Source organism: Panthera leo, chromosome B3 (assembly GCF_018350215.1).
Source record: "Panthera leo isolate Ple1 chromosome B3, P.leo_Ple1_pat1.1, whole genome shotgun sequence".
NCBI classification, from domain to species: Eukaryota; Metazoa; Chordata; class Mammalia; order Carnivora; family Felidae; genus Panthera; species Panthera leo.
Genome location: NC_056684.1, coordinates 70,610,241 through 70,622,463, shown reverse-complemented (window position 1 = coordinate 70,622,463; position 12,223 = coordinate 70,610,241). Strand labels below are relative to the sequence as shown.

General features: G+C 36.3%; 2 protein-coding genes across 7 annotated transcripts in view; both read left to right on the top strand.

Annotated features, from left to right (window-relative positions):
- The window catches only part of LOC122222252 (olfactory receptor 4N2-like), a 127,657-nt gene that overhangs the window by 108,323 nt on the left and 7,111 nt on the right, over positions 1-12,223 (top strand). For all 6 annotated transcript variants that reach the window (XM_042942543.1, XM_042942542.1, XM_042942545.1 and 3 more), the window contains one exon: positions 1,994-2,085. In XM_042942543.1, coding sequence (XP_042798477.1) covers positions 1,994-2,085 — 92 coding nt within the window. The remainder of the gene's footprint in view (positions 1-1,993; positions 2,086-12,223) is intronic.
- Positions 2,004-12,223, top strand: part of LOC122222254 (olfactory receptor 4K2-like) — a 73,595-nt gene continuing 63,375 nt past the window's right edge. Inside the window, exon 1 of the mRNA XM_042942547.1 lies at positions 2,004-2,085. The gene's annotated coding sequence lies outside the window, so the exon portion shown is untranslated. The remainder of the gene's footprint in view (positions 2,086-12,223) is intronic.

Genomic DNA, 12,223 nt, shown 5'->3' with positions numbered 1-12,223 from the left:
TTGCATTTGCTCTTCCCTATTCCTAGAATGCTTTTTCTCTTGCTTTCAATTAGTTGAAATGTCACTAGTTCAAAGATGCTCTTCTAAAAAAGCCATCACCATCACCACCATGTGCCACTACCATTTATTTTCTATCATAATCCCCTTTTTACTTCACTCTTGTCTCTTATCAATAGTGGTAATTATTTGTTTTGATTATTTATCATTCATTTATTTACTTATTGCTTGTTTACTAATTAGTTTTGTGTCAATCTTCTAAAATGGAAGTTTAAGTGAGTCAGAAACCAAGTCTTCTTGTTCATTGTTGTATTCTCAGCAGTTAAGACATAGTAGATATCCTCTAAATAGTTGTTGAATAAACAAATGGGTAATTTATAGAAGTGACACAGACGCTATATGTTTTGGGATAGAGCTTTCAATATCGTGTGTAAAGTTTTATGGAGGCTATCAGGCACCCTCTCCAGGTAAATATAGTAAAACCATTGCTTTCTGGATTCCTAGGAAATATGTCAATCTGGATAACCATGCTTTTAAGAAAGTTGAGGATTGAAAATTGGCAGCATTATCTTTCTTTTGATTAAAAATTTTCCAAACTGAATTTTAAATTTCACTGTCTTACTAAACGTGATTAATTAACTCACTAAGGCTCACCTTGGGCTATTCATGAGTGGGAATATTTATCCTTTTGCTAAAAAGTCCCACAATGCTGAACCTTCTCAGTGTTTTTGTTTTCTTCCTTTTGTGTCAGATTTCTGGCAAATACTGGTCTTTTCTCAGTGTGTTGACTTATAGTGAACCATCCCTTCTTTAGCATTATTTTCTTGCTTTTATAACATATTAGTTCTGAAAGTCATGTCTATGGTCATTAAAATTATGCACAAATTGAGTGGGTAGCTTTGAAGGAAGAAACACTGGATTACTTCAGTCAATAGTATACATAATCTTTATTGCTTGGATGCTGTTTCATCCACTTGGTTTTATAGAATCTTAACTCTGTTTTTCTATGCTTACCTCCTGAGGAGAGGCAATATTATAAAACAGCACATCAGTAGAACAGAAGCAACTCTTTCATATTGGTTGTTGGCTATAAGAAATACTTACTTTGATGGGCAGTGTTTATATTACCTAAAAGAGGAAGCATATTTGGTAAAGTGAATGATTATATTATTTTTATTCAATGGGTTTTGTTTTATCTAATAGTAGTAGGTTCAAGACTAGGCCTTGAGCAAAATTTTAACAATAATCTTATTCCCACTGTCATCTTGAAATGGCAGAATGCGTCAGCTTGGGTAGTAAGCAAACCCATTTCTTAGATCTCTATATCTTCTTCCTACCTTCCTGGGGCAGTGGATAAAATGCATGGTCAGTGAAGTAATGAGATCTGATCGCAGCCCAAAGAATTTTCATCTATGACCCTGCATTGTTGTATATTGTGGCTGCTTACCTATTACCAAGGATTAAGCTGTATAGGCTTTGGTTAAAGAAGAAATGTCCATTCATTACACATGAAGCCCTGGGATCTTTTTGAAAGATTAAAAAGAAAATACTGCCAGATCAGTGTACCCAATATTAGACAAGCAAGTTTCCAAGTTGGCTAGATTTCTTAACAACAACAAAAAATCTAGAAATAACAGCTCTTTTTCTTATTACCAGTCTACAATTTGGCTTATCTTATAAGTAGCTGCATATATTTCTTACTAAGGTAGATGCATGGGGAAAGAATTAGTACACTGCTGAGTTTCACAAAAAATAGAAATTAATAACATTAATAGATTGGTTGGTTTCTGATATGTGACACACTTCATATGATTTCAGTGTTTCTAATTTTCAGGTCATCACTTACTTTTCCCCTATTTTGGCTTATCAGACATCAAATGGGACAATCAGATGTATCCTAATACAGTCTCTTAATAACAGAGGCCAATCTGATGATTTCAAAAGCAGTAAAATAATGCTATTTGGAGTAATTGCAATTTCTTTATTTTTTTTATAGCCACATTATTTTTAAAAAGTGAAGAAATGGAACCTGCAAATTACACCAGAGTGACAGAGTTTGTTCTCACTGGCCTATCCCAGACTCGAGAGGTACAACTAGTCCTATTTGTTATATTTCTATCCTTCTATTTGTTCATCCTTCCAGGAAATATTCTTATTATTTGCACAATCAGGCTTGACCCTCATTTGACCTCACCCATGTATTTCCTGTTGGCTAATCTGGCCTTCCTTGACATTTGGTACTCCTCCATCACAGCCCCTAAAATGCTCATAGACTTCTTTGTGGAAAGGAAGAGAATTTCCTTTGGTGGGTGCATTGCACAGCTCTTTTTCTTGCACTTTGTGGGAGCCTCAGAGATGTTCCTGCTCACAGTAATGGCGTTTGACCGCTATGCTGCTATCTGCCGTCCTCTCCACTATGCTACTATCATGAATCGACGTCTCTGCAGTATCCTGGTGGTTCTCTCCTGGTTGGGGGGCTTTATTCATTCTATAATACAAGTGGCTCTCATTGTTCGACTTCCGTTCTGTGGGCCCAATGAGTTAGACAGTTACTTCTGTGACATCACGCAGGTTATCCGGATTGCCTGTGCCAATACCTTCCCGGAGGAATTAGTGATGATTTTTAGCAGTGGTCTGATCTCTGTGGTATGTTTCATTGCTCTCTTAATGTCCTACGCCTTCCTCCTGGCCATGCTTAAGAAACATTCAGGCTCAGATGAGAGTACCAGCCGGGCCATGTCCACCTGCTATTCCCACATCACCATTGTGGTATTTATGTTTGGGCCATCCATCTACATTTATGCTCGCCCATTTGACTCTTTTTCCCTAGATAAAGTGGTGTCAGTGTTCCATACTGTGATATTCCCTTTACTTAATCCCATTATCTATACCTTGCGAAATAAGGAAGTAAAGACAGCCATGAGGAAGTTGGTCAACAGATACATTTTATGTAAAGAGAAGTGAAAGTGGCATATTCTAGAATCTTTCTGAAGGTCATTGTCCTAAAGTAGGAAGCATTTGCAGTGGTAATAGTACTGCTTTTCATCTGAGTTCTTAAATTCCTACCAGATTTTTTTCCCTCAATTCACTGAAAAAACAAAGAAATTAAGACAAAAATAAGTTTATTCACACCCTCCATGAAACTTACAGCAGATCACCATTAGAAATTAAGATATAATGATGGTGTAGGGGCACCTGGGTGGCTCAGTTGGTTAAGCATCTGATTTCGGCTCAGGTCATGATCTCGCAATGAGTTTGAACCCCACGTCAGGTTCTGTGCTGACAGCTCAGAGCCTGGAACCTGCTCCAGGTTCTGTGTCTCCCACTCTCTCTGCCTCTCCCCTGCTCATGCTCTGTCTCTGTCTCTCTCTCTCAAAAGGAAATAAAGATTAAAACAAAATTAAAAAAAAAGATATAGTGATGGTCTGCTAAACATATTTTCACTAATTGTTTATTGAATGAGTATTCTGAAGAGGCTTTGGCTGTGAGGAGAATGTTTGTTGAGAAATAATAAAATAAATAAGACCTGGGAGACATGTTGTTAATGAATATGAAGAAGTAAGTGGCTAGCATATGAATATGAGTAGCTTCAAGTAACCAAATTAAATATTGTTCCCATGGTTCAGTCCTAGCCCAGTGGGATGGTGTTTGGTAACCCACCTTCCTGGGACTAGAAAAATAGATTATTTTGTACTTTATCTTTTCCTACTCCAAGAATTCATGATGGAAACTGAGGATTCATTTACACAAGCTGTTTTAAGTCATATTTCATGTGGCAACCACTCAACAGTATTGGTGACAGAACTCAAGATTTTGTCATAGCCTACAGCAATTTTTATGAATTCATAGCAGAGTTTGTTACTATGTGAGACTGTGAGACCCCCTCTCATTCCAGCGGAAGTCTCCAGCCAAGTAGTGCTTTTTATAGCCAGTCTCTACTTACATCCTCCAGTGTGAAAGCAGACTTGGAGGAAAGGGATTCTAGGCTGACTGGAATGAACAGACATCTAGCTGTGTGATTTTTAAAAGGTTAATATTTCCTTTGCAATTTTTTTTGTGTTTTCTGTATTTGCTAATTCTTGTTCTCATGTTAAATTAGTTTAGTAGGGTGCTGCTTTTGTTAGCCCTATAATTCAGAGTTCTTTCCCATTAACCCATTTTTTTTCATTACTGCATATGGAAGAGACCTAGATGTATTGGTTTTAATAATCTTTTAGTGATTTATTTATTAGAGATCAATTTACTATTGCTGACACTAAGAACCCAATTATTATTTTTTTTTCAATATATGAAATTTATTGTCAAATTGGTTTCCATACAACACCCAGTGCTCATCCCAAAAGGTGCCCTCCTCAATACCCATCACCCACCCTCCCCTCCCTCCCACCCCCCATCAACCCTCAGTTTGTTCTCAGTTTTTAACAGTCTCTTATGACCTCAGCCGTAGCAATCTCTTACTCGACACATCTATGTATCTAGATTTTATATTTCCTTACTGTTATTTCTCTCTATCTGAACCAGATAGACTTGTATTCATTTGGTCACTTATTCTTCATTTAGGTAGAATGAATGTTTTTGGGGAAAAGACTACTGACTCAATATGCTCTTCAAACACTATTATACTGCTACTACTGAAGGATATTTGCTGAAAATATTGAAGCTAGGAATAAGAAGAAAAGATATCAAACATAGCAGTGTAAAGAAAATATTAACGGTATCTCAATATTAATAAGATGGACTTTACTGTTACAGCTGGTAAAAACATCTCTATTATCCAAACAAAAATAAAGGTCTTCTGTTTTTTTAATTAATAGAATAGGTTCATTAAAAATATAAGAACTTGTAAGTAGAAAAACAAACATTACTGGCAGTCTTTTTTTCCCCAGGGATTGGGGTTTTTGTTTAACAAAATTTGTGAAGTTTCACCCAACCGGCTCAATTGGAAGCAGGCCAGTTTGCCTGCCTGCATTGCTACAAAACGCAATAAACTAACATTAAGTGAAGGTGAGGTGGAACACAAATCTTCAGACAAGTAAGTGTAAAACTCAGATTTTATACCTAGCAAAACTGGCATTTAATTTAAAAGGCTACGACTACCATCAGGTTTAAGCATTAAACAAAATTCTGGGAATGTGGTTTTCAAGAAATTCTTGAAGAAACTATCAGAATAAACTTCAGTCAGTCATGAAGATCGAGGAGCTAGGACAGAAGTATGGGTACTGAATATTAAATATATTACACTATATCTAAGACTGAAACTAATGTGGTGATTTGCATGATCAAACAGTATGAAATGCCACATGCCTTGTAATGCAGAAATGATAGAGCTGCATTCTATTTCCGTCTGTGGCACATTAGAGAGCTTTACTGAACCTGTCACTAAAAATGAATACACACGTTGGATAAACATTTTTTTTGAAATCCTTTGATTAGCTAGCAAAAAGAAAATGACAGCATAGAATATTGAGAATCTGGAAATCAAATGAAATTGGGAACCCAGAGAAATAAATGGTGAATAAAAATCATCTTTTATTGTGAAAACTTGTGTTCTGTTTTTAAGGCCAGAGTTTGTGTGGTAGGGACAGAGATGGATAGGAGACAAAGCCCTGGGCTCACACAAGGAAATATTCCACAACAAGCTGAGATCTCAAAGGATATATTCTCAGGGTAGTGGTGAAATAAAGTTTTCAAAAAAAACACCACCCAAAATGCTAAAAAGAGAAAAAAGAATTATGAACTATAAGTGAGATCACACATATTTTTTGAGTTTGAGTTTATACTATTGAGTAGTCTGAATCACTACTAGTTGATAATTTTATTTACAGTTTCTGGTTCCAGAGTTGTAATGCCTCCTGATAGAAGGAAAGACAAATACCATATGGAGTATGTTGCCATTATCCCAAGACTTTTAAAGTATATTCTACATATAAGAAATAAGAGTTTACAATCTGACATCATGAGCACACAAGAAAGCAAGGCTCTGTGAGTGAGAGCCAGAAGAACAACAGAAAAGCAGGAAAAAAAAACACTACAGAATATAAATTGAATATATTTAGTATTCTTTGAGAAATAGAAAAAGGGTTGGAAATATGAAAATGGAGGACACTATAAAAACAAATAGGAAAATTATATGAAAAACAAAGAGAACTTAGATTCAGTTAAAAAACTCCATAGATGCATCTGAATGCAAATTAGACACATTCAGAGAAGAAATAGTAATCTAGAATATAGAGTTGAGTAAACTACCAACATTGCAGGGCAGAAGCCAAATGGGATAAAAAGGATGAAAGAAAGAGTAAGAGACATTGAGAACTGAATAAAAGTTCAGAGTTTCCAGAGAAGAGGGTAGACAAAATGTGGCAGAGGCAATTTTGAAGAGACAATGTGAGACACATCATAAAATCCATAAGGACAACTGAGCAGATGTTGAAAGTATCTGAATAGAAAAGCAGGAATTACCCTCAAGGGAAAGGTAGTTAACAACAGACTGCCTTAACAGCAAAAATGTAAAACAATGATGAGTTATATTCAATGTTCAGAGATAAAATAATCATCAACTCTGTGAGAATAAAATAAAAACATCCTTAGGAAGAAAAAAAAAAAACAACAAACTTGCTGCTAGCAGACAATCAACTTAGAGGAATCTTGTAGGATACGCTTGAAATAAGGAAATGATCCCAGCTGGGAGATTTGAGATGACAGAAAAAGAATGGCAAGTATGTGGTAAATCTAAACAAACTTCTGTATTTAACTACCAACAGCAACAAACAAACTTCTGAAGTTTAGAAAAAGTAAGAACTAAAGTTCATGGAAATAACATTTACATAAGAGTTGTGTGATTGGAGTTAAATGTAATAGTCTTTGTATTTTTCAGGAAGATGGTGAGGATACTGGTTTACTTTAACTCTGGGTGACTATCAGACTTAATAGGTTATGCCACAGAAAGAAAGATCATTGGTTTTACACATCAGAAGTTTACTTCTCACTTACATAAGGCCTGTTGCAGGTTTGGGTGACACCCCAGAACACTGAAAAAACAAGGTTAAAATGAAAAATAACAAATAAATTAGAAAGAATATAAAGTTAAATTAAAGTTCATGTATTATCCTAGAATTGTGCTATGCAATACATGGGCTACATATGACTTTAAAAATTTTAACTAACAAAATTTAAAATTTCATTTCCTCAGCTTGTAGCCACATTTCAAATGCTCAATAGTCACATATGGCTGATGGCCACATCACTTTTCCAGGATTTGTCTTTATATCATATAATAAAATAATTTCTGGAATTTTTAATAATATCAATAGATCCATATCATGAGCAAAGATAAAATTAGTATAAACCTTTCTTTCCTCTTCTTCAACCCAGATTGTAGTGATGAAAAGTTTTATCATTCTTAATTTTACCTTTCTATTGCTTATGCTTCAGTTATTTAATTACAGCTTTAATAATAGACTTTGACTTCTAGAGATGACATATGAAGCAATTACTATAAACTGTCTCTTATTTTTAATCTCCTAAATAGGATTTTGTTATAGGACTTCTTTTTTTTTTTTCTGATTTATGGAGTCTTATCTATTAAAGGATATGATGAGCATAGAAATTATAATAATATAAACCCAGGCACACCCTATCACCCTTTATAAGTAAAGGTATTAGCATTATCTTTGTGGTGTGCTATATGCCCTTTAGTCCCATTTTTCCCCCCTCTCTGGTCAGAAGGATACTGCTATCCTGTTTTATCTGTTTGCTGAAGATTCCTCACTGTTCTCTTGGTTGGAAGAAATTTGTCCTTAATATTACACAGGGAAGGTGCATGAATATAAATTTCTGGGTTAATGCATGTTTAAAACTGTCTTCAGACTTTACAGATAGCTTAGATTACATAAAATCCTTGTATACTTTACGTTTTTGAAAATATTGCTTCACTTAAAAAAACAACAATTTTCTGGGGCACCTGTGTGGCTCAGTTGGTTGAGTGTCCAACTTCGGTTCAGGTGATGATCTCCCGGTTCATGAGTTCAAGCCCCATGTCAGGTTCTGTGCACTCAGCTCAGAGCCTGGAGCCTGCTTCAGATTCTGTGTCTCCCTCGCTCTCTGCCTCTCCCCTGCTCATGCTCTGTCTCTCTCTCTCTTTCAAAAATAAATAGACATTAAAAAAATTAAAATAAAACAAAACATCTTTCTCTGTTGCTATTGAAAGAAGTCTGATGTTAACCTGCAGAGGAAAAACTTTTGTAGGTTTTAATTAATTAATTAATTAATTGATTAATTAATGAGAGGTGAGGGTTAGGGGGAGGGGCAGAGGGAGAAGGAGAGAGAGAATCGTAAGCAGGCTCCATGCCCAGCACTGAGCCCCACTTGGGGTTCCATTTCACAACTGTGAGATCATGACCTGAGCCAAAATCAAGAGTCCAACACTTAACCTGAGTGCTCTGTTGGTTAAGCATCCATCTCTTGTTCTACCTCCTAGCCTAACTTATCAACATCTCTTGTCTACAGTACTTCAAATGCTCCCTAACTGGTCTCCTTGCTTCTACTCTTGGCTTCTAAAACCCATTCTTTACCAGTATCAGAATAATCTTTAAAAAATGTAAATCAGATATTGTCACTCATCTGTTTATAACATCTCAAATGAAATGATGACCAATTGGCATTTGATCCATATCTGGCCCTTCCTCTCTATCTTGCCTAACACTTTTTAAAAATTCCATTTGGCCACTACTCTCTTGCCATAGTGGCCTTTCTCTTTCTTTCTTTTCCTTTCTGCTGCTTAGTGCATCATTCTCTTCCTGCTTCATGGCCTTCTATCAGCTCTTCAGATATCCACATAGTGGGATTATTCAGACATTCAGATATCTGTTGAAATGCCAGCTGTTCAGCAAGACTCTCCCTGGCTAGCTCACCTAGCACAGCAGCCTCTTCCCCGACTCTTTCCAGCATATCACTTGGTTATATTTCTACCCAGCACTCACCACAGTCAGATGTTTCCTTTCTGGTGTGTTTGTTTATTGTCTTCTCCATGCATTTGAATGTCAAATTCCCAGGAACTTTTTTTTTTTTTTTTGCCTCATTCAGTGCTACATTGCTGACACTATAATGCTAACTAGCTCATGATTTTAGTTTCTAAGATTGTCTAAAATGATAAATTTTTCCCAGCAGAAATAAGAAGTCTCCAGTCTGAAAACTAGTTTAGATCATCAGGTTAATTTTAAGTGCTGTGGTAAACATTAGAAGGCAAGGTCCCTGTTTATGTATAGTTATGAAAAAAAAACCCACACATTTTAAGTCTTTGGTGGCAATAGACTGTAACATTCTCCAAGATGAATTTTCTCCTCATATTTCATTGTTCGTTTCTTTTCTTATTTTTTGAAAGGCAACCAATTTATTAGATTTATTCTTAGATACATTGTTGTTACTTTAAGCAATATCTTTTTTTTTAAATATGAAATGTATTGTCAACTTGGTTTCCATACAACACCCAGTGCTCATCCCAACAGGTGCCCTCCTCAATCCTCAGATTGTTCTCAGTTTTTAAGAGTCTCTTATGGTTTAGCTCCCTCCCTTTCTTTTTTTTTCCTTCCCCTCCCCCATGGTCTTCTGTTAAGTTTCTCAGGATACACCTAAGAGTGAAAACATATGGTATCTTTCTCTGTATGACTTATTTCACTTAGCATAACACTCTCCAGTTCCATCCACGTTGCAATAAAAGGCCATGTTTCATTCGTTCTCATTGCCACGTAATATTCCATTGTGTATATAAACCACAATTTCTTGATCCATTCATCAGTTGATGGACATTTAGGCTCTTTCCATAATTTGGCTATTGTTGAAAGGATATGGAGAAATGGGAACCCTCTTGCACTGTTGGTGGGAATGCAAACTGGTGCAGCCACTCTGGAAAACAGTGTGGAGGTTCCTCAAAAAATTAAGCAATATCTTTCTAATATTATACTGTTGATCCTCGAACAACACAGGTTTAAACCATGCAAGTCCACTTCTACATGGACATTTTTTTGACACAGTACAGTACTGTAAGTCTATGTTCTCTTTCTTACGATCTTTTTAATAACATTTTCTTTTCTCTAGCTTACTTTCTTGTCAGAATATAATGCATAATACACATAACATACAAAACATGTGTTCATCAACTATTTATGTTTATTGGTAAGGCTTCCAGTCAACAGTTGGCTATTAATAGTTAAAATTTGGGGTAGTTAAAAGTATACATGGAGAATCAACTGCATGGGAGGTGGTTCCCCTAACCCCCAGGTTATTCCAGGGTCAACTATATTTTCAAATTGTTTATTGCTAGTTATACAAAAAAGCTACTGCTTTTTATAAATTGATCTTCTACCCAGTAAACATGCTCAGCAGGCTTAATCTAATATTTTAATTGCAGATACTCTTGAGGTTTTTCATGTAGACAATTGTATTGTCACTGAATAAGGTCAGCTTTGTTTCTTCCTTTCCAATCCATATAGTTGTTTCCTTCATCTTTATATCACTAGGTTACCCCCCACACTGCAATGCTGATGGTCCTGAATTTTCTTGCCCACCATTCTGAGCGTGTCGTTGCCTGTAGGGTGATATATATATATATACATACTCTGCAGAACCCTCTGGAGCTACTGGCTGGCACCCACTTCTTAATGGCATCATCATAAAGCATTACAGCAGCTCTTGCCTGACAGATATTCTGTTCTTTCAGGTCATGGTGCCACTGCCCAGGGATGTTGACTTAGGGGCTGGGGTGGGCTGCAAGCAGGGCCTCTCCTCCCTGTGCTTTGCCATGTCCCCCACACAAAGCAATGGTGGCACAGGGGAGGCCAGGAGGGCCATGACTTCCAGGGCAGAGGAGGGTGGAGCCCCAGCTCCCCTTGGCCCCCATGCAGGGGCACCTGCAGCCTGTGAAGGAGCCGGTCTCAGGGCATAGTGCAGGTGGCGCCTTGGCCACCGAGGAGAGCCACAAACGCCAAGGCCGTGTGTGTCATTTTTTAAAAAATAACTTTCTTTTACTGTCGAGTTTTTTGTATATAAGGTTTTACAAAATATGCATTTCCGTGTCTGTCTTTCCATGTTCATTTCCTATTTTCCTAATATAGTTTTATAATTGTTCTTGTTTTTAATTTCCCCTTCCTGTTTATATTATTATAATATCATGTATCTCTTACTTCCTCTATTCTTTCCATTTGAGAGTCTTCCCACTTCTCTTTGGTGAGCTGGATGTAAATTAGAGTGAAATGTTTTTATTTTCCTCTCCTTTTGTTATTTTATTTTATTATTATTTTCATTAAAGTGCTCTCCTTAATCCCTAACACCTATTTCACCCCTCCTCTACCAGGTTACCCCTGGTAACCATCCGTTTGTTCTCTTTAGTTTACAGTCTGTTAATTGGTTTGTCTCTCTCATTTTTTTCCCTTTAACTTTGCTTTGTTTCTTAAATTCCACATATGAGTGAAATCATAGTATTTTTCCTTCTCCGACTTATTTCGCTTAGAATTATACTCTAGATCTATCCATGTTGTTGCAAATGGCAAAATATTTCATTCTTTTTTATGGTTGAATGGTATTCAATGCGCGCACGTGCATATCACATCATCTTCATTCATCAGTTGATGAACACTTGGGCTGCTTCCATAGTCCGGCTATTATAAATAATGATGCAATAAACATAGAGGCGCATTTACCCCTTTTAATTAGCATTTCTGTATTTTTTGGATAAATACCTAGTACTGTGATTACTGGATCATGGGGTAGTTCTGTTTTTAACTTTTTGAGTAAGCTTCATACTGTTTTCCACAGTGTCTGCACCAATTTGCATTCCTTCCAACAGTACAAGAGGGTTCCTGTTTTCCCACATCCTTGCCAATACCAGTTGTTTCTTGTGTTTTTGATTTTAGTCATTCTGGTGTGTATGAGATGATATCTCATTGTGGTTTTGATTTGCATTTCCCTGATGTTTAGAGTTGTCGAACATCTTTTCATGTGTCTATTGGCCATCTGTATGTCTCAGGTTCTCCATCCATTATTTAATTAAAAAAAGTTTTTTATGTGAAGTTGTATAAGTTCTTTTTATATTTTGAATATTAGCCCCTTATCAGATATATCATTTGAAAATATCTTCTCCTATTCATCAGGTTGCCTTTTTGTTTTGTTCAGTTTCCTTTACTGCACAAAAGCTTTTTAATTTTGATGAAGTCCCAAATGGTTCATTTTTGCT